At 41.2% G+C, this 24,621-nt stretch overlaps 1 protein-coding gene across 1 annotated transcript in view; it reads left to right on the top strand.

Moving 5' to 3' along the window:
- Window positions 1-24,621, top strand: part of tmtc1 (transmembrane O-mannosyltransferase targeting cadherins 1) — a 79,155-nt gene that overhangs the window by 40,380 nt on the left and 14,154 nt on the right. The window contains exons 6-13 of the mRNA XM_055024224.1: window positions 4,558-4,661; window positions 7,600-7,789; window positions 10,243-10,364; window positions 11,107-11,274; window positions 14,627-14,740; window positions 19,658-19,801; window positions 23,949-24,057; window positions 24,380-24,482. Coding sequence (XP_054880199.1) covers window positions 4,558-4,661; window positions 7,600-7,789; window positions 10,243-10,364; window positions 11,107-11,274; window positions 14,627-14,740; window positions 19,658-19,801; window positions 23,949-24,057; window positions 24,380-24,482 — 1,054 coding nt within the window. The remainder of the gene's footprint in view (window positions 1-4,557; window positions 4,662-7,599; window positions 7,790-10,242; window positions 10,365-11,106; window positions 11,275-14,626; window positions 14,741-19,657; window positions 19,802-23,948; window positions 24,058-24,379; window positions 24,483-24,621) is intronic.

Raw genomic sequence — 24,621 nt, 5'->3', positions numbered from 1 at the left:
GGAGACATCAAAACAGAATCAGAAATGGAAATATCAGGGTCCTTGCATGCCTGTGCATGGGTGGCCATACAGGTGGGGTACATCCCAGGGTCTGAAGAGTCTGGGGTGGTTTAATTTAAAGGGTTGTCTAAAACTTTCAGACTGGGAAGTACTAAACCTCCAGCAATGTCATTCCCCATTAGCATAGGCACACTGTCTATGGGTAAATCTGGGCAGACAGCAACAGGAAAATATCCTGTGACAAGTTTTGATTTTACATAAACTGTGGACTGGTCTTGGAGCATAACCCATCTTGATTCCCCCTCAGAACAGAGTTGTTCTCTCTCACTTGAGAGAATTATTGAATGGGAACCTCCAGTGTCTCTCAGGATGTGTACTGGCTTTAAATTAGAGGGAGCTGCTGTCAATGAGATCAAGCCATCACAAATGAATGGCTTAAAACAGGGATCACGTAATTTGTCACCACAACCACTGCTCTTATTACAGGCTTCTTGTTTCACAAAACCAACACCTTTAGTTTGTTGTGAGTTTTGCGTTTTAAAGCTAAAGCAAGGGGGGGCAAACTCCAGTCCTCGAGGGCTACTGTCCTGCAGTTTTTTGATGTGCCACAGGTACAAAACACAGGAATGAAATGGCTTAATTACCTCCTCCTTGTATAGATGATTTCTCCAGAGCCTTGCTAATGACCTATTATTATATTCAGGTGTGGTGCAGCAGAGGCACATCTTAAAGTTGCAGGACACCGGCCCTCGAGGACTGGATGTTGACACCCCTGAGCTAAAGAATCAGCGATGACATATCCAGGTTTGTGACAGTAGAAACATTCATGGCTTTTTTTGGAACTGTGGTTTCAACCATCTGGGACTGTGGCGCAGAGCCAACATGTGGCTTTTCAATAAGAATGAAGGATGACTTATGGGTAAGCACATACTCATCAGCAAGAGCTGAGGTGACACTAGAGCTGTCACCTTCTGTTCATTTAAATACACCACCACCCAATCTGGAAAACCATGCTACTCTTCCTGAATCTAAGGTTTGACTATCTGACGGACCCTCCTCTCCAGGACTCCCGAATAGATCTTGCCAGGGAGGTTTCACTATGTGACATCTCTATAATTGGAGCACACTCTCTGGTCCCTCTTTTTGAACAGGGGGACCACCACCCCAGTTTGCCAATCCAGGGGAATTGTCCCCGATGTCCATGCGATATTGCAGAGTCGCAGCAGCCACTCATCCAAAGACTTAAGGAACTCCGGTTGAATCTCATCCAGCCCCGGGACGCTGCCACAGAGAAGCTTTTGAACCACCTCGGCGACCATATCCCCAGAGATTGGAAAGGCAGACCCTGAGTGTCCAGGCTCAGCTTCCACAATGGAAGGCATGTTGTTGGGATTGAGGAGGTCTTCAAAGTATTCCACCCGACAACACACATCGTCCTGAGTCAAGGTTAGTAGCAGACCATCCGCGGTGCAGTACCAATCATAAACAGTGTTGATTTTGCACTGTTTTCCCTTCCTGAGATGCCAGATGGTGGACCAGAATTACTCCGAAGCTGTACGGAAGTCTTTCTGCATGGCCTCTCCAAACTTCTCCCATGCCCAAGTTTTTGCCTCAGCAACCACCTGAGCCACACACCGATTTGCCTGCCGGTACCCTTCAGCTGCTTCCAGAGTCTCGCAGGCCAAAAAGGCCCGATATGACTCCTCCTTCAGTCTGGCAGCATCGCTCACCGAAGGTGTCCACCAATGGGTTCAAGGGTTGTCGCCACGACAGGTATCAACAACCTTGCGGTCACAGCTCCGGTAAGACACCCCTACAATGGAGGTACGAAACATGGTCCACTCAGACTCAATGTTCCCACCTCCCCCGGAACGTGTTCAAACTTCTGCCGGAGATAGGAGTTAAAGCTCCACCTCACAGGGGATTCCGCCCCACGTTCCCACCAGACCCTCACGACACATTTGGGCTTGCCAGTTCTGACCGGCATCCTCCCACACCACCGGAGCCAACTCACCACCAGCTAGTGGTCAGTGGGCAGATCCGCACTCCTCTTCACCCGAGTGTCCAAAACATATGGCCACAGATCCGATGAGACGATCACTAAGTTAATTATCGAACTGCGTCCTAGGATGTCCTGGTGCCATGTACACACGGACACCCTTATGCCTGAACATGGTGTTCGTTATGGACTATCCGCGACGACCTCAGAAGTCCACAACAGAACACCACTTGAGTTCAGATTGGGGGGAGCGTTCCTCCCAACCATTCCCCTCCAGTTCTCATGATCATTGCCCACGTGAGCATTCAAGTCCCCCAGCAGAACAAGGGAGTCCCCAAGGGGGGCACTCTCCAGTACCCCCTCCAAGGACTCCAGGAATGGCAGGTAATCTGAATTGCTGTTCAGCCCATAAACACAAACAACAATCAGAACCCATACTCCCACCCGAAGGTGGAGGGAGGCTATCCTCTTGTACACCAGGGTAAACCCCAACATACAGGTACTGAGATGGTGGGCAACAAGAATCCTTTCTGGCGCTTCTGACTGTGGGCAACTCCAGAGTGGATGTATGTGCAGGCCCTATGTCCAAGAAGACTGGTTCCAGAAACAGCCATGCGTCGAGGTGAGACCGACTATTTCTTGCCAGAACCTCTGAACCTCACACACCAGCTTCAGTTCCTACCCCACCAGAGAGATGACATTCCATGTCCCAAGAGCCAGCTTATGTAACCAAGGATCGGACCGCTCCCTCGGCCACCACCCATAACACACTGCATCCGACACCTTTGGCCCCTCTTACAGATGGTGGGCGAGGGAACACTAAGTGCATTGTTTGAATTCTTCATGAGGAGTCTTCAGGCTGCGCTTAGTCTGGTTCCTCAGCCAGGACCTGTCTGCCTTAGGTGACCGAACCAAGGGCATAAAGCCCCAGACAGCAAAGCTCCTTGGATCACTGCGACACTCAAACCATGATAAGGTGGCAAACCAAACTATGTCTTTTTATTACAAATTCTCAAAATCATGACATTATACAATGAACATTCCTTTGTGCAATTATGTCCTGTCGTTGTTCTAAAACAAATACCATCCACCTCAGTGAACACCATCACCACAAGCTGTGACATTATCAAAGGGCCAAATGAAAACAATTCAACAATAAATTTAAATCTCACAGATTTACATAAAACGAAACACCAATTTCTCAAGTGCAGCGAAATTTTAAGGGTACAAACTACTCTAAATTGTAGTAATTCTGAAACACTTACTCTCTATTAGTTATATACCATATATTCTGGACTATTTAAGTCACAGTTTTTTTCATAGCTTGGCAGTGGGGGGGCGATTTATACTCGAGCACTTATGTGTGGAAATTAACACGTCATTATATTATATCACGTTATTTTCACACTAAACCGCAAGAGGGCGCTCTAGGCTAGTGTTATTCTACCTTCGAAGTTAGAAGAGTTGTTTACAAGCGACACCAAATATGATTTCATTCGATTTAGTGATTTGGAGAGAAACGGATGGTTTGGTAAACTTGTTAGCATGTTAATTATGCTATAGTTGTCTGAATAACTCTTAATATGTTATGGTAACATACCAGGCACGTCCTCAGTTCGTTGTTTGTCATGTAATGATAGCATACTGTACAATTATTCAGCCTGTTGTTGCCTCTATTCTGTTTTTATTGCCTTTCAAGATGACATGTCTGTTCTTGGTGTTGGATTTTATCAAATAAATTTCCCTCAAAAATGCGACTTATACTTCGATGCAACTTTTATATTTATGTTTTCTTCTTATGCATTTTATAGCTGGTGCGAATTATAGTCTAGAAAATAAGGTAATTCAATATGGATGTATTTAGAAGACCAAATACACCTTAAGCTCCCATAAGCTTTGAATAATTCTATGACTGACTATACACTGAAATCAATTACACAGTAGGGGAAAATTGTAATGTCTATTATATGTATTTTTTATCCACTGATAAGAAATGGTTAAGTTGGGTCAGGGAGTGGAGCGGAGCTTGATTATACTCGTAAACATTTTATTAATTTTTTTTTTACTATAGATAGGGTATAGATAGGGTGAGAAGGTCAATCATCACTTATTACAATTTAAGTGATGATTCAAATCTCGCACTTTACGGTGTATCACATTAGCGTGATTGTGGTATTTTCCTGACCACCGATATTCCTGACTCAATGGACAACAATCAATGCTGTTGCCGCGCGCTCTGTCCTTCTCTTGCAGTTCCCGCTACTTAGCAGTAGGTGTCAGGTTACATTGTGTTGCATTCAATGTTATCTGAAAAAAAGAGTTTTGTGTGCTTAATATTCGATTTGCCATTACTTTTCATTGAATTTATCGTCGCCAGCTGGTGTGGCAACAGGAGTGGTAAGGCTCTCAGCTAGGGTGGCAACTGCCACTCTCTGCCTCCTAGTAGATACGCCCCTGACTATTGCTTTTAGTCTTTTTTTAATGCACATCGCTATATTGTATGTATTATATCCCAGACCTTGGGATTGTTCTTAAAATGCAATCTGTCTGTCCTTCAGGTGGTGATGATAATGTCAGTTCGGCTATGGCTCATGGGAGGATCCATGCCTCTTTTTTCAGAACAGGACAACCCTGCCTCCTTTTCACCTCATCTGCTTACCAGGTTTTAGCCCACACTCTCACAAACTATAATAAAATAGCTTGACTGTATTCAGATGACTTTTTCTTTTTAATTCACTTGGTTTTATAAAATGCATGACCCCTTAAAAAACATGGCTGTTTATCTAAAACAGACAGAGCAACTGGTCCCTCTACCACCGTGCAGCCCCCACCCCTCAGCATGTGTGCGTTCAGACTGTTTTTACAAAACTTTCTGAAAGAATGGGTAGCTCTCAGGAGCTCAATGAATTCCAGGGTGGATCTGTGATAGGATGCTACCTGTGCAACAAATCCAGTTGTGAAATTTCCTCATTCATAAATATTCCACAGTCAATTGTCAGCTGTATTATGAGAAGATGGAAGTGTTTGGGAACGACAGAAACTCAGCCACAAAGTGGTAGACCACATAAATTGTATTGATCGAAAGTTGAAGGAACCGATTGTCAACTTTAGGAGGTGTAAACCAGACATTCAATCCATCATTATAAATCGGGAGAGGGTGGACATGGTGCCAAATTTCAGGTTCTGGGCACCTACAACATGAGGATTTGGAGGAAGACCCACCTAAGAGCTGAGCTCTTGGTGACCTTCTATTGGTCTATGGAGTCGGTGTTGAGTCACGGCATCTCACCATGATTCTCTAGCTGCACTGCGGCAGAGAGGTAGCAGCTCCAGAGGTAGCAGCGGTGTGTAAGGGTCTTACACACCGCCCAGAGACTGATTGGCTGTCCTCTTTCATCTCTGGAGGAGATGTACAGGACCCGCTCCCTCCAGAGAGGCTGCAGTATCATCAAGGACCCCTCACAGCCTAGACACCTCCTCTTCAAACTCCTGCCCTCAGGGAGCTGTTTCAGAGCAATAAAGTCAAGGACAAACAGATTAAAAACAGTTTCTACCCAAGAACTGTTGTTACCCTGATCAGAGCAAATCCATCAAAAAAATTATTTATTTTTTCATAACATCTGAGTTGTTTGTGTGTTTCTGCTATATGTTTTATTTTTATTGAAATATACTTATTTATTTATTTGACTTGCCTTTGAGAGTTACTTTTGTTTTTCTTGCACAGTGACATTAGAATGAATTTTGATTCTGATTCAAATTAGTTTATGTGAGTAGATGTACAGTTAGGGCCAGAAATATTTGGACAGTAACACAATATTTGTGAGTTGCGCTCTGCATGCCACCGCATTGGATTTGAAATGAAACCTCTATAACAGAATTCAAGTGCAGATTGTAACGTTTAATTTAAAGGGTTGAACAAAAATATGTGATAGAAAATGTAGGAATTGTACACATTTGTTTACAAACACTCCACATTTTAGGAGCTCAAAAGTAATTGGACATATAAACATAACCCAAACAAAAAAGTTTTTTCTCAATATTTTGTTGCGAATCCTTTGGAGGCAATCACTGCCTTAAGTCTGGAACCCATGGACATCACCAAACGCTGGGTTTCCTCCTTCTTAATGCTTTGTCAGGCCTTTACAGCCGCAGCCTTCAGGTCTTGCTTGTTAGTGGGTCTTTCCGTCTGAAGTCTGGATTTGAGCAAGTGAAATGCATGCTCAATTGGGTTGAGATCTGGTGATTGACTTGGCCATTGCAGAATATTCCACCTTTTTGCTCTCATGAACTCCTGGGTAGCTTTGGCTGTATGCTTGGGGTCATTATCCATCTGTACTGTGAAGCGCCGTCCGATCAACTTTGCAGCATTTGGCTGAATCTGGGCTGACAGTATATCCCGGTACACTTCAGAATTCATCCGGCTACTCTTGTCTGCTGTTATGTCATCAATAAACACAAGTGACCCAGTGCCATTGAAAGCCATGCATGCCCATGCCATCACGTTGCCTCCACCATGTTTTACAGAGGATGTGGTGTGCCTTGGATCATGTGCCGTTCCCTTTCTTCTCCAAACTTTTTTCTTCCCATCATTCTGGTACAGGTTGATCTTTGTCTCATCTGTCCATAGAATACTTTTCCAGAACTGGGCTGGCTTCTTGAGGTGTTTTTGGGCAAATTTAACTCTGGCCTGTCTATTTTTGGAATTGATGAATGGTTTGCATCTACATGTGAACCCTTTGTATTTGCTTTCATGGAGTCTTCTCTTTACTGTTGACTTAGAGACAGATACACCTACTTCTCTGAGAGTGTTCTGGACCTCAGTTGATGTTGTGAACGGGTTCTTCTTCACCAAAGGAAAGTATGCGGCGATCATCCACCACCGTTGTCTTCCGTGGACGCCCAGGCCTTTTTGAGTTCCCAAGCTCACCAGTCAATTCCTTTTTCCTCAGAATGTACCAGACTGTTGATTTTGCTACTCCAAGCATGTCTGCTATCTCTCTGATGGATTTTTTCTTTTTTTCAGCCTCAGGATGTTCTGCTTCACGTCAATTGAGAGCTCCTTTGACCGCATGTTGTCTGGTCACAGTAACAGCTTCCAAATGCAAAACCACACACCTGGAAACAACCCCAGACCTTTTAACTACTTACTTGATTACAGGTTAACGAGGGAAAGGCCTTTTGAGTTACTTGCAGCCTTTGGAGTCCATTGTCCAATTACTTTTGGTCCCTTGAAAAAGAGGAGGCTCTGCATTACAGAGCTATGATTCCTAAACCTTTCTCCGATTTGGATGTGGAAACTCTCATATTGCAGCTGGGAGTGTGCACTTTCAGCCCATATTATATATAAATTGTATTTCTGAACATATTTTTGTCAACAGCTAAAATGACAAAACTTGTGTCACTGTCCAAATATTTCTGGCCCTAACTGTATTTAACCAGGGGAATCTAATTGTAAATTAAATCTCCAGTTCATATATTAATTGATTTGAATTGTTGAGTAGTTGGGTAATAAACTTTTTTCCATTTCTTCTTACACATCTCTTTTGTCTCATAGCTGTGTGTCCTCACCAAATAATTAACGCCATGTCCTCTACCGGCAGGTTTCTCACCTACTCATACCTGCTGTCCTTTAATGCCTGGCTGCTGCTGGCTCCCATTGTGCTGTGCTATGACTGGCAGGTGGGCAGCATTCCCCTTGTGGAATCTGTGGGTGATGTCCGCAACGTGGCCACCATACTGCTTGCTTCAGTGATGATTGCTCTCTGCTTGCACTGCCTCTTCTCACTAAAGGTAAGAGCCAGATTGTAACAAGTTGTTGACAAGAGGTGCCTTAGTCCAACTTTCTTGTTACTTTACACTACTCATTCCCAACTGCAATTTGTCTAGGCCCTAAAGTAATGAGTACTTCACAATTTCTAAATGTAACAATAAACTTGACAGAAAGTCAGGGCAAGAAACGACGCATCAGGAGAAACGAGCACAAATAGCAACATTCAAAAAAATATAACGAGCCTGATAGAACGAGCCAGTGTTCTATCAGTGCTACCTCATCAAATTATCCTACTGCAGCATGAATAGATAGCTAAAACTGCTACCCTCATGTTTTTAATAGGAAACTGTAGCGGGTTGTTAATGTTAAACATACTGGATAACATTATTGGAGTGACGGGACTGAAGTAGAAGCTTAGGAGTTATACTTAGCTTAGCTTAGCATTGGAACAATTTATACATATGACAAAACCACAAGAAGATCACTTTCCTTTAAATGAATATTCTACCTCTTTAAAATGAAAAGCTATAAATCTATGCACTAATCTTTTTACTAGTATTCCTTTTAAAAAGTATTCTAAATACAGAGGTGTTTGTAAGAATAAAACAGTATCAGACAGGGGAAACACATTTTTATTGGAATTAAATTAAACACAGATCACCACTGATGTTTTTTGTGTATTAATACAATGGATATCTGTCATCAGATGCAGTACAGTCACAATGTGTCCATCGAACTGCGCAGGTCACTAAAATGATGGGATATGATTAATATACACGAATATTATACTGCTATTACGCAGCTTCAATCCCACATAGTATTCTATTTAGCAAAGTTTAATAATAAAAAAAGAGTGTAATTAAACTAAAATATTTTTTGAATATATGGACAAAATAGCCCACAAAACAGTATTTAGTCCTGATCAACTGCCAAACAATGACTTGCTTATAGTAGTAATGACTCTGCAGAAAGAAAACTGAAGCCATTTACAAGCTTCCTGTCATGTAAAGCAGAAACATGAAGTAATGAAGCCTGACTTTCATTAGCTTAATGAAAGTCAGGCACAGAATAAATTAAATCAAACTTACCGTAATCGTCGATGAAATAAAACACATGAAACAATACTTCCACAGGTAGGATGTATCTGTAAGAAATCTGCTGAGTATGTGACATAGCATCTATGTGTGCATGCACATTACTACAAGGTAGGACGAATTTATGAGCAGACCAGATAAACAGAACACCAGCAAAAATAGTGAGGTGAGGGAGTTTGTCTGTAGCTATGACGTGTTTTCAGATTAGTCTGTGTCTTGTTGCGGTCTGTTCTCCCAAAACAGTCTCAGATAAAGGTGGTATTACAAGAGTAACTCCTTGAAGAGCCAGATTCAGAATAAACAAGTTTTCTTTAGACTGAGCAGACTTAAAATTTAGAATCTCAACCAGTATATCTCTGTTAATTCCAAACTTCCAAATTAGTGTGGTCAATTCCACCGGGCCGGAACTAGCAACTTCTCCAAGATCAATTTCATTCCACCAGTGAGTGGCCAAATCCACCACAAATTTGTTGATATGCCAGGTATCCACCAAGTTTCACTGATGTGGGAGATATCTTGTATTGTTCCAATTACAAAGAAAACTCCCCTATCAGTCATTGACTATAGACCTGTTGTCCTGACATCTCTCATCGTGAAGCTCCTGGAGAGACTCAGGTGAAAGACACTAGAGGAGGCCTCAGCAATCACCTGGAACAAGGACAACCTGACAAACGGAGCATAGTTTTTGAGGCTGAAGGTCTGTGTGTCTAACCAGATAGTCAGCAGCACAGGAGCATTACTTTGGACTGTACTTTCACCATTCCTTTTCACTGTGTATATTCCAGACTTCTGGCAAAAGTCAGAGTATTTTCCTCGCCAGAGATTCTCATTTGACTCCATAGTCATCTGATGTATCAAAGATGGACAAGAAGCTGAGAGAGCTGGTGGACTGCTTCGTGACATGGCGTGAGAGCGATTATCTCATCTTGAATGTGAACAAAACAAAGGAGACGATTGTAGATTTCAGGAGAAACGGGGTTAGATCAAACCATACTTCCACCATGGCAGAAGAATTGGAGGTGGTTGAATTTACAAGAATATTTAATTTCCCTTTGGAATCAATAAAGTATGTTTGAATTTAATTGAATTTGAATATAAATACCTCAGTGTTCGTCTGAGCAAAAGACTTAATTGAAACTGTCTGCAAAAAGGGACAGTGCAGACTGTAAGGACCATGAAACAAGCATGGGACTCCGGTTTTATTCAGTTTGTCTATATTAATGTGTGTCTGTTCCTATCAAATAAACCTAATAAATAAATGACCTTGACTGAATGGGGTTTTGAAGCTCTATTACATTTTCCTTACAACTGAGTGCTGTTCTAGTTATGTTGATTTTTTTTTTCTCTCTCTCTGTTTGTCCTCTTTTTTTCATCCATAGAGGCAGGAGAAAAATGAGGTGTTGGTTGGAATTTGTTTTCTTGTATTTCCCTTCATTCCTGCCAGTAATCTTTTCTTCAGAGTGGGATTTGTTGTGGCTGAGAGAGTTCTATACATGCCCAGGTGAGTGTGTTATATCTTTTATAACTGTCCTTTATTGTCTATCAGAAACAAATATAAGTAAATCAGGGGTCTCAAAGTCCAGTCCTCGAGGGCAGATGTCCTGCAACCTTTAAATGTGCCTCTGCTGCACCACCTGAAGAGAATAATTAGGCCATTAAGGCTCTGGAGAACTGATCTACACAAGGAGGAGGTAATGAAGCCATTTCATTCCAGTCTTATGTGGCACATCTAAAAACTACAGGAGAGTGGCCCTTGAGGACTGGAGTTTGACACCTGTGATATAAACAGTGTGTACAAAAACAAGCTCTTCCCTGATCTGTTTAAAAAGAATATAAATGAAGATGTAAAATTAACACACTCAAGTCAAATTTTCAGATCATTAGCAGGACTTTAGAGAACTTGACTGCACCAAAGAGATAATTCAGCAATTTTATTAAGGTGCTTTGAACCAGGGACACATCTAAACTTATGAAAGAGATAATTTGCCAAAAAGCCTTAAAATTATTGCCAACTAAACACAGCATTATCAGCTCATCCCAGAAAGCAACCATTGCTCAATTCAGGGATTACTGGAAGTGTTGTATCGACATGCAAAGCCTCCTGAACTGTTGGAGGGTCTTCAGTGAAATCAGCAGTTTTCAAAATTTGAAGACTAATATCTTCAATCATAGCAACCAATGTTAAACAATGTTATCCTGAAACTTACCTGACTTCTTGTTTCCTTTGTCCTTTTCTTCTGCAGTATGGGGTATTGTATCCTTGTGGCTGCTGGTCTAGGCCGACTCTTTTCAGTTGCAGGCCGCTGGGGAACCACACTCCTCAGAGTCTTCATTTTCCTGCTGATCCTGTTCTTCTCCTGGAAAACTGCCCAACAGAACACAGTCTGGCTCTCCAGGGAAGCTCTCTTTCGGTGAGTGTGTCTCTCCGTCTCTGTGATTTATAATAGGTACAGTTTCTTCACACAAAAATGGCTGTATTGACGTCAGTCATTCTTTTTCACTTTTTTTAGTAACGAGTAATCTAACGCATTGCTATTTCAAATCCAAGTCACTGTAGTCATACTACAATCCTGACCAGAATCACAAAGTGATTTCGGTAAGCCACTGTAGTCACACTACAGTGCGTAGTGTGATTACTGTGCGTAATCTAACTAATTTGTTTTAAAAGTATGGATTCTAAGCCCTCCAGTGATAGAAAATACATGGAAATTACAAAAGTTCTTTATTACTAGTGTTGTGCGCACTAACATTTTAGGGCTATTTGTAAATTACAAACACAATAAAAGGAAATTATACTTGAATTGCACTGGCAAAAGCGTCCCGTGTCCTGGGTTTTCCCAGGACACGGGGCCTCCTCCCAGTGGGACGTGCCCAAAACACCTCACCAGGGAGGCGTCCAGGAGACATCCTGACCAGATGCCCGAGCCACCTCAACTGGCTCCTCTCGATGTGGAGGAGCAGCAGCTCTACTCTGAGTCCCTCCCGGATGACTGACCTTCTCACCCTATCTTTAAGGGAGAGCCCAGCCACCCTACGGAGGAAACAATTTTGGCCGCTTGTATCCGAGAGCTCGTTCTTTCGGTCATGACCCAAGGGTGGGAACGTAGATCGACCGGTAAATCGAGAGCTTCGTATTTGGCTCAGCTCTCTCTTCACCATGACGGACTGGTACAGCACACGCTGTACCAATCTGCTTGTCGATCTTCCTCTCCTTTCTTCCCTCATTCGTGAACAAGATCCCGAGACACTTAAACTCCTCCACTTGAGGCAGGACACCACGCCCCCGATCCAGAGAAGGCACTCTACCCTTTTCTGGCTCAAGACCATGGCCTCGAATTTGGAGGCATTGATCCTCATCCTGGCCGCTTCGCTGTGAACCGCTCAGTCCATATGACTGGGCTGGGCCCGTATCAAAGGGCCCCATACTTCCGGAGAACCCACCACAAGGGACACGATCAAATGCCTTCGCCAAGTCCACAAAACACATGTAGATGGGTTGGGGGAACTCCCATGCACCCTCCAGGACCCTGCTGAGAGTGTAGAGATGGTCCTGTGTTCCACAACCAGGACAAAAACCACACTGCTCTTCCTGAATCCGAGGTTCGACTATTCGACGGACCCTCCTCTCCAGGACCTCTGAATAGACCTTGCCAGGGAGGCTTAAGAGTGTGAACCCTCAAAACCACCCCAATCTGTCAATCCCGGGGAACTGCCCCCGATGTCGATGCGATATTGCAGAGTCGCATCAGCCAACACAACCCTACAACATCCAGAGCCTTAAAGAACTCTGGTCAAATCTCATCCACCCCCACAGGCCCTACCCCCTAGGAGCTTTTTAATTGGCTTGGCGACCTCATCCCCAGAAATTGGACAACCCAACCCAGAGTCCCCAGGCTCAACTTCCTCAATGGAAGGCTTGTTGGTGGGATTGAGGAGGTCTTCGAAATGTTCTGCTAACTGTCCCGAGTTGAGGTTAGCAGCAGACCTGAGATACCGGATGGTGGACCAGAATCACCTCAAAGGGGAAGTCTTTCTCCATGGCCTCTCCAAACTCCTCCCACGCCCGAGTTTTTACCTCAGCAACCACCCAAGCCGCATGCCGCTTCGCCTGCCGGTACCCATCAGCTGCTTCTTGAGTTCCACAGGCCAAAAAGGCTTGATGGGACTCCTTCTTCAGCCTGACAGCATCCCTCACTGAAGGTATCCACCAGTGGGTTCGAGGGTTGCCACAACGACAGGAACCGACAACCTTGAGGCTATCAATGTCCCCCACCTCCCTTGGAACGTGATCAAAGTTTTGCCAGAAATGGGAGTTAAAGCTCCACCTCACAGGGGATTCCGCCAGATGTTCCCAGCAGACCCTCACAACACATTTGGGCCTGCCAGGTCTGACTGGCATCCTCCACCGGAGCCAACTCACCACCAGGTAGTGGTCAGTGGGCAGCACCCCTCTTCATCCAAGTGTCCAAGACATACGGCCGCAGATCCGATGAAACGATGACAAAATCGATTATCGCGCTGCGACCGAGGGTGTCCTGGGGCCAAGTGCGCATATGGACACTCCTATGCCTGAACATGGTGTTCGTTATGGACAGTCCGTGACAAGCACAGAAGTCCAACAACATTTCTCATTCATCGGGATAAGCCCCAACGTACAGACACCAAGATGGGGAGCAATAAGTATGCCCACTCCTGCCCGACGCCTCTCACTCTGGGCAACTCCAGAGTGGAAGTATGTCCAGCCTTTCTCAACGAGACTGATTCCAGAACCAGAGCCATGCTTCGAGGTGAGACTGACTAATTCTAGCCAGAACCTCTCAACCTCACACACTAGCTCTGGCTCCTTCCCCACCAGAGGGATGACATTCCACGTCCCAAGAGCCAGCTTCTGCAACTGAGGATTGAACCACCAGGGCTCCCTCCATTGGCCACCACCTACCACACATGCACCTATCCCCTTTGGCCCCTCTCACAGATGGTGGGCCAAAGGGAGAGGGTACGCATGCATACTTTTTGGATTGAGCCCGGCCGTGCTCCATGGGTAAAAGCCCGGCCACCAGGCGCTTGCCATCATCCACCCCCCCCTCCCGGACTGGCTCCAGTGTGGGGCCCCGGTAACCGCCGTCTGGATGAGGGAACACCAAGTCCAGTGTTATTTCTCATCATCAGGGTCTTCAGGCTGCGCTTTGTCTGGTCCCTCACCTTGGACCTGTCTTCCTTGGGTGACTCTACCAGGGGCATAAAGCCCCAGACAGCATAGCTCCTACGATCATTGGGACACTCAAACCCCTCCACCACCATAAGATGGCAGCCCAAAGAGAGGGGCATACTATGTATCATAAAATAACAGTGTTCAAAAACAAAAGTTCTGAAACTCACCTTGAGAAACCTTCCACCTCAGGTCTGTTTTTCTATTATTATTTTTAAACACAATTGTTTTGATAGCTAAGTGTAGCATTACATCTTGAACTCAAGTCACAGCAAATAAACGGTTGTTTACATGCAGTACCCCTGTCTGCGGGTTTGACATGGAGGGTTCGATGGCCTCGGTCTGGCTGTCCGGTTGGCTGTCCAGGCAAATTAAGTTCTGCAGCAAAGCATCCATAAAATCCGTCGGGGATACCGATCACAAGTACATTGTTGAGCATTGTCGTTGTTTAAAGCTGCATTATTTCACAAAAACATCATACTCAACTAAAAGACACAGAATTATAATCTTTATTCGAACAATTCTTTTAATAGATCTTTCTTCTGCCATTTCAGCTCTGGTTTCAAGACTCTGCCTCACAATGCCAAAGTCCACTACAACTATGCCAACTTTCTAAAAGACAATGCTCGACATGAAGAAGCTATTTACCATTACAACAGTGCCCTCAGGTGAGACTCTGTGTGAACTGAATTATTCCGTTAAGCTGGAATGTAGGCTATTTCGTATTAATCAAACTTTTATACGAAACTTTAAAAGTTTCATTTTAAACTAAGTTTAAAAGAACATTGTTCTTTTTTTTATTGAAAAAGAACTTTTTAATAAGTTTCAGCAACACTCTCAGCAAAGGCACATTTTTTTAAACTTCTATATAGCTTGTTACCATAGTGACAATTATTTATTATTAATTATTTCATTACAATTGTAAAGCCAAAGGTAAACAGATTATAAGAGTAGTGACTCCACATTTTTGCCAAAGTTTGAGTTGAGTACGGTCTATCGTCCACTGTACTAGACTATTTTTATTTTATTTTTTATTTACCTTTTGAGTTGGCTCTGAAAATAGTGTGTGATGGCACAAACTTGTAGCACATCACATGTATCCTTGAACACTGTTATTAGTTAGGAACTTTTCACAGCTTACCTAAATAAGAACAAAATTGGTCAATTTGTCCATATAGTGAGTGAAATGCTCACTATTTCTGTTTCTTCTATTTCCTGCTTTTCAATTCAGTAAAATTATGCATTTCTGCTGAGCAACGAGTGATTTTCTCACAGCATTCATTAGTGTATATTCTGGGTTCTCATTTTCCCTCTGGCTATGAGAACCACAGTCTACTTTAGGTAGCAGTTTAATATTGCTAACTTGCGAAGCCTGTTGACAGAAAACTGATGTAACTGGAAGACCTTGTTGGCAATAATTAGTGTCTTATAAACAACAAAGAAATACAATTTTCCTTTTATGTTTGTTATATTCTATTTAAGCTTTCAGTCAAACCTTTAAGCTTTAAAACACCAAGTATTGCTGGTTCCATTTACAGACAATGCAAGGCTTAAATGAACTGAGTAGCTGATTGCTAACATTTTAACACAGGCCATACAACTGGAATTTTAACATTTGTTCATTGAGAATGACAATGTTGTTGAATTAGATTAAATGATTTGAGTATAGATATATTAAAATACTTAAAATTAACATTTAAATTAAAAAATTTAAGGAGCTGGCAAGGTTAAATTGGAAAAGTGCGAAAAACAATCTTCATAGTTAGAATGTTGTTACCATAAAGTGTTTCCCACAGAAAAGTCACTAAGCCTGGTGGTTGAAGCGCTGACGTGGTCCACCAGTGGCCCACCATGTTTTTGTATGAAATCATTTTGACAGGAAATGTAAAAATATTACATTATTGGCAATATATAAATACAACTGAAGAGTCTTAAAAACAACAAACAAAAAATACACTTAAAATGAATTTTGTTTAATGTATTGTGATAAAGCAAGTGGATCAGCCAGTGAATCTAAAGACACTATGTAATGCTTGTCATATTTAGAGCCATCCTAAAGCATAAATGAACTCAGCAACTGCTTAAGGCCCCCTAGAGCTGCAAGGGACATTTGAACACAGAACAAAGAGCTAACCCTAACCCTAACCCTTTTAACATTTGTTTACAGAGAATGACTTTGCTGTTAATTTCATTTAATGCTTTTCTCAGGGACTAAATATTTTAAATTGCTTAACATTTAAGTATAAGATTCTTCATATTTTGCTTTGTTGCTACAATCTGATGCTATGAGGATGATTTTTATGTTAGATCTATGTTCAAAAATATATACCAGTAAATTACATTGATCGGAGCTGCTTCTAAGCTCGGGCAATTAAACAGCTTTTAAACTGGGGGAGATTTAATGAGATTTAGTGAAACTAAAACTGTTTCTAAATCTATTTTGAGACTGTGTTAGTGGTGCTGATGTCCTTAACAGGAAGAGGAGCCACTAAATAAATTCTGCTCAGGGCCATTTACAACATTTAACCTATCTTGCATGACAAACTGGAGCCACTGTACTGCACAGCTTTGCTGGATTGGAGAGACAAAACAGGGAGATTAAATTTATGTGGCACAAGTTTTCCATTTTGTGATTGGAGAGTTTGTAATAACAAGGCTTTGTTTGTTTTCATTGCCGGGATTCATTACTTAAGTTTTTCTTATCTCCACTCTTCATATTGTCAGCAGGCTGTTCGTGTAGGCGCTCATGTATTAAAGGTCTGCTGCATACCCAAAAGCTAGGATCAGTTTGACTGGATTAGAGCAGAGGTAGAGGTACAGCATTATCACTCGCACTGATGGTTCATAAACACTTCTTTATTATCTTCAGAATGATTTTGGTTTGAACACACCGTGAAAGCTATAACGAAAAATTAAATGGAATTATCAAACCTTTTTGCTCTTAAATGTATACAGTCTGTTTACTTTAGTGACTTCTGTCATTCTAAACAAATTGAAACAAATCTAAATGAAGACCTGCTGCAAAAACGGTCTCTCCTTCTGAAGTTTAATATAAATCGGTTGGCAACAAGTTGAAGGCATTGCAACTGGAGTTTTGCTTCTCACAATAATACAATTAAACTTAACTGTACTTTAATTCATCTTTAACAAATTAACAAACATCTTTAATGAAATAAACTAACATGCCTTCAATGTACGTCAGCCAGGCGCTTAAAATTACACTGAAATCAACAGATGTAATGTTTGCTGTACCTTTGTACTGTTGTTCCTCTGTTTCTATGGAGTTAAATTTACTTTATCTCAAGGTTATACTACCAAAATAAAAGCTAAAGTTTCAAAATAAAACACAACGTACTTCACATTTTAGTTGAATAACCAAGTATGAAACAACCATTTCAATGCATTTGGTCATTTTATTAGTCCTTTAAAGAGGAAATTTTATATGCTGTAGTTTGAGGAAGTAAAAAGACAGTATGCTACCCAATTACGAATACATACTCAGCAAGCGTGTTGAGATGTAAATGCATGTGCCACACATTAATTCTTTGTTTACAAAGTTATATCATTTGCTCTGCAATGCATGCTCAACGCCCACGTCCAAAATGTGACTATTTTTTTGTATTTTATTTACACTGCCTGGTTGCACAACAGAGCAAGCGATGTGGCTTTTAAATTTGATCCCTACCTTGGTAAAGTATTCTCCAAAAAAACAAGTCTGCACGGTGTAATTTAATTGCTGATACAGGTGAACCTGCTCTGCAAGAATACCTTACAAATTGTACAGTTTGAGTGGCAGGTGGCAGGCACCAACCATGCTGAGGTGAACTTCAGAGATGCAGCTGCGACAGGTTGCAAGCCAACGAGGTGATTGGTGCACTGCATTTCATCAACTATTCAATTCATCAACTACAAGCTCATCTTTCAGCAGCGATTCCGTCACAGCAGAGGAGTGCGCAGCAGTGAAACCAGGCAGGCAGTCTGAGGTTAATTTTGTACAAAAAACCTATTTCAAATAAAACCGACTGGGAGGTCGCCAATCTTACAATACACTGGAGGAAACCCTGCTGTAGGTACAATTGTAAACTATGAGTTTAATCTTTTGTACTCAGTCTGTTCAAAAATACACCTCAGCAAATAACAATTGTCAGTGATTGTTTTCATGCACGGCTAATTAAACAAAATTTCCACTAAATCTATATTGAAATGCTGTGTTCAGACTGAACCCGTTTTGCGACTCCAAAAGTCATCCAACTCTTCAAGTTGGACACACATCTAGAGCAAGATGTCAAACGTCTCACTTCAAACACGTCAAAATCGCTCTAGCTCAGGGGTGGGCACTCCTGGTCCTCAAGGGCCGGTGTCCTGCAACTCTTGGACGTCTCCCTGGCCCAACGCACCTGAATCCAATAGCTGAATCACCTCCTAAATGCAGTCAAGTTCTCCAGAGTCCTACTAATGACAATGTTTGATGAAATATTGGCTTTATTTGCTGAAAGCAAGTGAATGTGGTCATCAGGTGCCTTGCTGTAGAACAGGGGTGTCAATCCTCAAGGGCCAGTGTCCTGCAACTTTTAGATGTGCCTCTGCTGCACCACACCTGAATAGAATAATAGGTCATTAGCAAGAAATGACCTAACCCTAACTGATCTACACAAGGAGGAGGTAAGTAAGGATTTCATTCCTGTGTTTTGTACCTGTGGCACATCAAAAAACTGCAGGACAGCGGCCCTCGAGGACTGGAGTTTGACACCCCTGCTAGAAGAACCCAAATGAAAATTGAATGCAATTGAAGTATTCTCATTTTAAAAAGTGACAGGTAAAAATAGATTATTACTGCATCATTTAAAAAAACAAAAAACAAACCAAGCACAGAACCTTTTGGTACCTCATAAATATCTTTATTGGATGAGGAAGATTTGTCATTACCATTAACAAACTGCAATCCATCAGACAAATGTGATCTAAAGTTATGCTATGCCTTTGATCTCCTTGGAGCCTGAACATGCTTTGCAAAATAAAAAAATGTAACTGACATGTATGTGAGGCCACATGAAGTTAGATTGTAAGGTACAAAGCTAAAACAGAAGCTCTGTGTTTGATTGAATTCAAAGCATTTATGTGTCATTTGTTTTCTACCTTGTTCATCTCTGCTGCTTTTGTAGCAGCAGGGTAGCAAATGGAGCTTTAGTTACAGAAGTAATCTTTCTGTGTAATTTTTCAATCCTGCGTTCTACATCCCTGAACAACCTTTGCAATATTCTTGTGGTTGTTCAGGAATCCTACACACTACTGACTGGTCTGAACACAACTTTGCAGGGTGTTGGATAAAGAACTTTTTTTTTTTTTGCCTCCTGTTCCTTCTTATTTCAATAAATTACTGTTTGGGAAAATAAAACCTTGTTGTGTGATCACCTTTTGTTACAGCTGTGTCTTTTTGTTGATGAGCCATTGTTGTATACACTACAGAGAGAAGCACCACAAAATGTTTTTTCAAATTTATTGAGGAAAGTTTGTTCAGGATTTTCTGATAAAGGCAATTTTTCTTAAAAAAGTCTAAGTCCAAAACTCCACTCCTTGGCTCACAGGTTATATCCCCGTCACGCCAGTGCCATGAACAATCTGGGAACTCTGACTGGCAGCCCAGATGAGGCAGAGCGTTACTACAGGAAAGCCTTGGAGATAAACCCTCATCATAACCGGGCTCTTTTTAACCTGGGAAATCTTCTCAAGTAAGATTTAATCACAACAGAGATCACAATAAACAACATCTGAGGGGGAGGTTGGTGGAGGCGGGTTTTGGGTGTGGAATGGGACAACCACAGAAAAATCATATTTTGAAAGTCTTGCATGCTGCATTTCTGTTGAGTGCATTAGAGCTATTACTCCAAATGCAATACCATTTTGAATCTGAAGATCAGCTCATAGGATCAATAGGTTGTGTGATGTGATAGTAATTTTGGAACATCATCAGCAAATTTGGCTGCAAGCTGAACAAGACAAGATGCCCTTTGCCCCATGACCCACACCACTCTGCCAGCAAGTGATTATAGCTGCACTGAGTTTAATTTCCATTCAATGAATAGTATTGCACAGCTTACATTTACATAGCTCATATGCAGTGACCCAAAGAGTACATGATGTCACTTCATAAGTGCTCAGTTTTACACTGTGGTAAAATTCACTTTCTCACTTCTGGCTATGAATCCAAACAGACTCATAGCCATTGTTGATGAATGCCAAATACTAGCAGCAAACATCCAAATTTGAAGTTTGGTCCAGGTATTCCGAGGGGGATTTCATTGATTGATTATGATGTCTGCATTTGTCATTTTTTGGAGGGAGGGCGGGTGAATAAGCATCCTTAAATTGACTGGCCCGATAACATGGAATACATCAGCTTTCTTTAAGCTGCTGCCTGGTGTCCATGCAGGAGCAAATGGTGGTGAAATGCATGGTGGGTATATTCATACAGGTGGAGAAGAGACATGCAGATATAGACAGAACTAGGGCTTGCTGTAGGAACAAATCACACTTTGTTCCAAATTATTATGCAAGTGATATTTTCTCAGATTTTCTTAAATGGTCAATTCAAATGATGGTCAGTATAATTTTCAAGTTATTAACTATTACAGTATAAATCAAATTTTACTGAACAAAGTTCCCCATGAGAACAGTATTTTTTTCAAAAACTAAAAAACTCAAAATGCACTGTTCCTAATTATTATCCACAGCAGATTTTCTAAACTTTTTATGGATTATAAAGAACTGTAAACAGTCATTCTTTGAATGTACAGCATTAAGTGGTCACATGTACTAAAATCAAAAGCTATTTCAATCAAACACATCTTAACGGACAGAGTTACATGTTAACATATGACCCCTTGTTTGATATCACCAGCACAATTTTTGCATCCATTGAACTTGTGAGTTTGTGGAAAGTTTCTGTTTGAATTTATTTGCACGGTGTCAGAATACCCTAACCAGAGCTGCTGTTTGATATGAACTGCATTCCACCCTCAGATCTTCTGCTTGAGAAAACTCCAAAGGTTCTCAATAGGGTCAGAGGTCAGAGAAGGATGGTGACACACCTTGAGTTTCTCCCCTTTATGCCCATAGCAGCCAGTGACACAGCGGTATTCCTTGCAGCATGAGATGGTGCGTTGTAATGCATGAAGATGATTTTGCGTACGACTCTTTTTTTTTTTTTTTCAAAACTTTATTTATGCTTTTTAGCGTGAGGTACAATGTGAAGGCAGTATAATAGTTACACAGTTAACAATGTACCTTTAACCTACCAACCTAACAGGGCTAGAACAAACCCAAACATACCCACATATATACAGACATGAAATACATTAAGTGGATCAGATCAGAGTAAATAGAAACAGATACATTAATAATACTAATTAAAAAAATAAATAAATAAGAAAAAAATAAATAAAAAATACTGGTGCCAGGGGATACTACAGTCAGTATATCAGTCAAACTAGAGAAGGAAGATAGAAGAAAAAGAGACATAGGTAAAAATGATAAACATCAGCTACATAAGTACCACCTCATCATTCAGGGACATTAGAGAAATGAATCTTTGTAAGGGTTCTTAACAGGGGGCTCCACAAATCCAAAATTCTCGTAGAAGAGCCTCTTAAAGTAAACCGAATTTTCTCAAGTTTAATGAAATACAACATATCTCGAAGCCAGTGGATATATGATGGAGGTTGAGGCAACTTCCATTTTATTATAATCACTCTCCTTGCCAAAAAGGTCAGAAATGCTAAAGATTTCTGAAAGGAGGACAGGCTGGACTGTGGAGGTGCAACTCCAAACAAAGCAGTCAATGGGTCAAGCTGCAATTTCTTGTCAAAAATGTCCAACAGGATAGCAAAAACTTTGGACCAATAGTTGGAAAGCAGAGGACAAAACCAAATAGCGTGGATCAGATTGGCTGGAGAACGCTGGCATCTATCACAGGCAGCAGAAACATTGGTGTAAAACTTGGCTAGCCGTGCTTTAGTATAATAGGTGCCATATACAAGTTTGCATTGAATGAGATTATGTCTGGCACAAATAGATGATTTATGCACTAATGACAGAATTTGTGTCCAGAGATCCTCTGAAATGGCCTGTCCAAGGTCTTCCTCCCAATGTGATTTAAAGGAGTTCAGAGATTGAGGGCGTAGAAGCGTAATTTGATTCTAAATAAAAGATATGGCCCCTTTCAATTTGGCAGTAGGTTTTAGAAAACTATCTAAAGGTGAATCCCCGGGAAGGTTGGGAAAATTTGAATAGGTAGAGCGGACAAAGCTGTGTACTTGCAAGTATTTAAAAAATTGGTGGCGTGGGATATCGAACTTCTCAGAGATTTGTTGAAATGAGGCAAAAGTATTATCAATATACATATCCTGAAAAGTTGCAGAAAGTCCATATACTTTGCTAAGGTCATTTTCACACCTTCAGAAACTCTGAATGTATGAGCTGCTCTCTTAATCCCATGAATTTATCTAACAGAGATCTTCCTCATTATGCCTTTATCTGTACAAACCCATCATTGTTCTGAATCAGCCACATATCACTTCACAGTATGGTAACACTTCAGTTTTCATTAGATATCTAATGTTTTCATACCTTGTCCTAAAGCACTACACTATCTGATGATTTTTGTCAGCAGTGATCCTTTCTCTTTCCCATATTGCTTGAAACCTGTGGCCTGCTTAATAATGTGGAACATCCTTCTTAAGTAGATTTCCTTTAGTTGAGCTCACCAGACAAACTGATCAACCAGCTCTCTGAAATTAATTATAGCGATTCAAAGAGTCCTGACGCACTATACCATCCATAAATTTCATAGCACAACAAAAACACTTAATCTTTATGACACTTAAATCCAATTGGTATAATAATTTGGAACACATTGTGTTAGGGGGGCATCCCAGTTTTTGACGGTTTATTTTTTCAGAATAAACATCTTTTTTATTTAAAATTGAAAAGTGGTCCCGTGATCACTCCTACAGTATTAAGGGGGAAAAACAATCTCAAAATCCCCAAACAAAAGAAAAGTTTGAAATCAATATAATTACGAGCAATGATTTTGAAGAGCATCCAGATTGTAAACATTGTCATGGTGAACAATAAATTCTCAACTTACTGAACCAAATCATATTTATGGGTTAACTTTACTGTCGAAAGTCGAGAGCACACATTTTGTTCTCAAAACCTTTACTAATTGTCGGTTTGAAAAAGCAATTTTTGAAAAAACTGCCCAATCCGAATGAAAAAACAAAAAAGACAAAACCCAAGTAGCTTACCATACAGGGTGGGCACAGCTGACTCTGTAAGCCCCCCCCCAATGCCTGTCCATGCTGCTGGAGCTGTCCTGACTCCTGTCTGTGGTTCTGTACACTGACAATCTCTTTGCACAGAGCTTCACTGCTTTGTTTGTTTGGAGGTTGCACATCATGGTGAGTAGGAGCTGCTCTGGCTCTACTAAAAAGTGACACTAATAATAGAAGCTGAAAGGTCTATGCTGTGGAAATGAACACAGCAACCAAATCATCAATCCTCTACTGCAGTACCCGTGTTTGTATGTGCCACATGAACATGTAGCTGTAAGTATAATTACACTTCATATTGTTTATGAAGTGTAATTACAAATAAACAGTGTTAAAGTGAATATTGTTTGCAGTGGTTTCCAAAGAGACTCCCAAGTTAAAAATCAGGGAAAGAAAGATAAACTTTGCCTGATTACCTTGTGGGCTCATCTGTCACTGCATTCTTCTCATCGAATTACATTTCATTTGACCAGAATAGAACAAAGTGAATGAGCAGACAAAGAACAGCCATGTTATGCACTCTACTGATGGTGATGATGTGTTCAAGGTCCCAAGGAAAGGAGAAAGAAGCTGAGACACTGTTGAAAGAATCCATCCACTATGGTCCACATTTTGCTGATGCTTACTCCAGTTTGGCATCTCTATATGCTGAGCAGGTAAAACATTCAGAAAACAGTTTCCTCTATGTACATGTTGCTCTAAACATGTGCTATACATTTGTTAGGCTTGTGGTGTGCCAGTCTGTACATTGGAGGTCCTGTGCTCATTTCAGTTATAGTAAACGTATATATTTAAAATAACTGATATAAGAATATAAATATATATATTAATAAGTAGGCTCTAGAGCTGTGCCTTTTAATTGAATGTTTATTCTCATTATTTATTTATTTAAATTTTTATTGTGTCCTATGCTGTGACAAACACAATTTCCCCCATTAGAGGATCATCAAAGTATTATCTTATTCCATCCTCTCACAGAAACGATTTGCTGAGGCAAACGAAATGTATTTGAATGGGATAGAAAACTGCCCAGACAACTCCGACCTACATAACAACTATGGTGTTTTCTTGGTAGACACAGGTAAGTTATATGTTCTCCTAGTCTGATCCAGAGCACGGTGTGTGTACATGCATTGGTTAACCATAGCCCCGTTTCTTCTTAAACAAGTGAACATGATGATAGATAAGAATCTCATTGAAAAGTTATTTTATTTCACTAA

This window comes from Poeciliopsis prolifica, unplaced genomic scaffold (assembly GCF_027474105.1).
Source record: "Poeciliopsis prolifica strain line A6 unplaced genomic scaffold, Auburn_PproV2 SCAFFOLD117, whole genome shotgun sequence".
In the NCBI taxonomy this organism is placed as follows: domain Eukaryota; kingdom Metazoa; phylum Chordata; class Actinopteri; order Cyprinodontiformes; family Poeciliidae; genus Poeciliopsis; species Poeciliopsis prolifica.
Note: the sequence above shows the minus strand (reverse complement) of the source record. Positions and strands in the feature narration are given on the sequence as shown.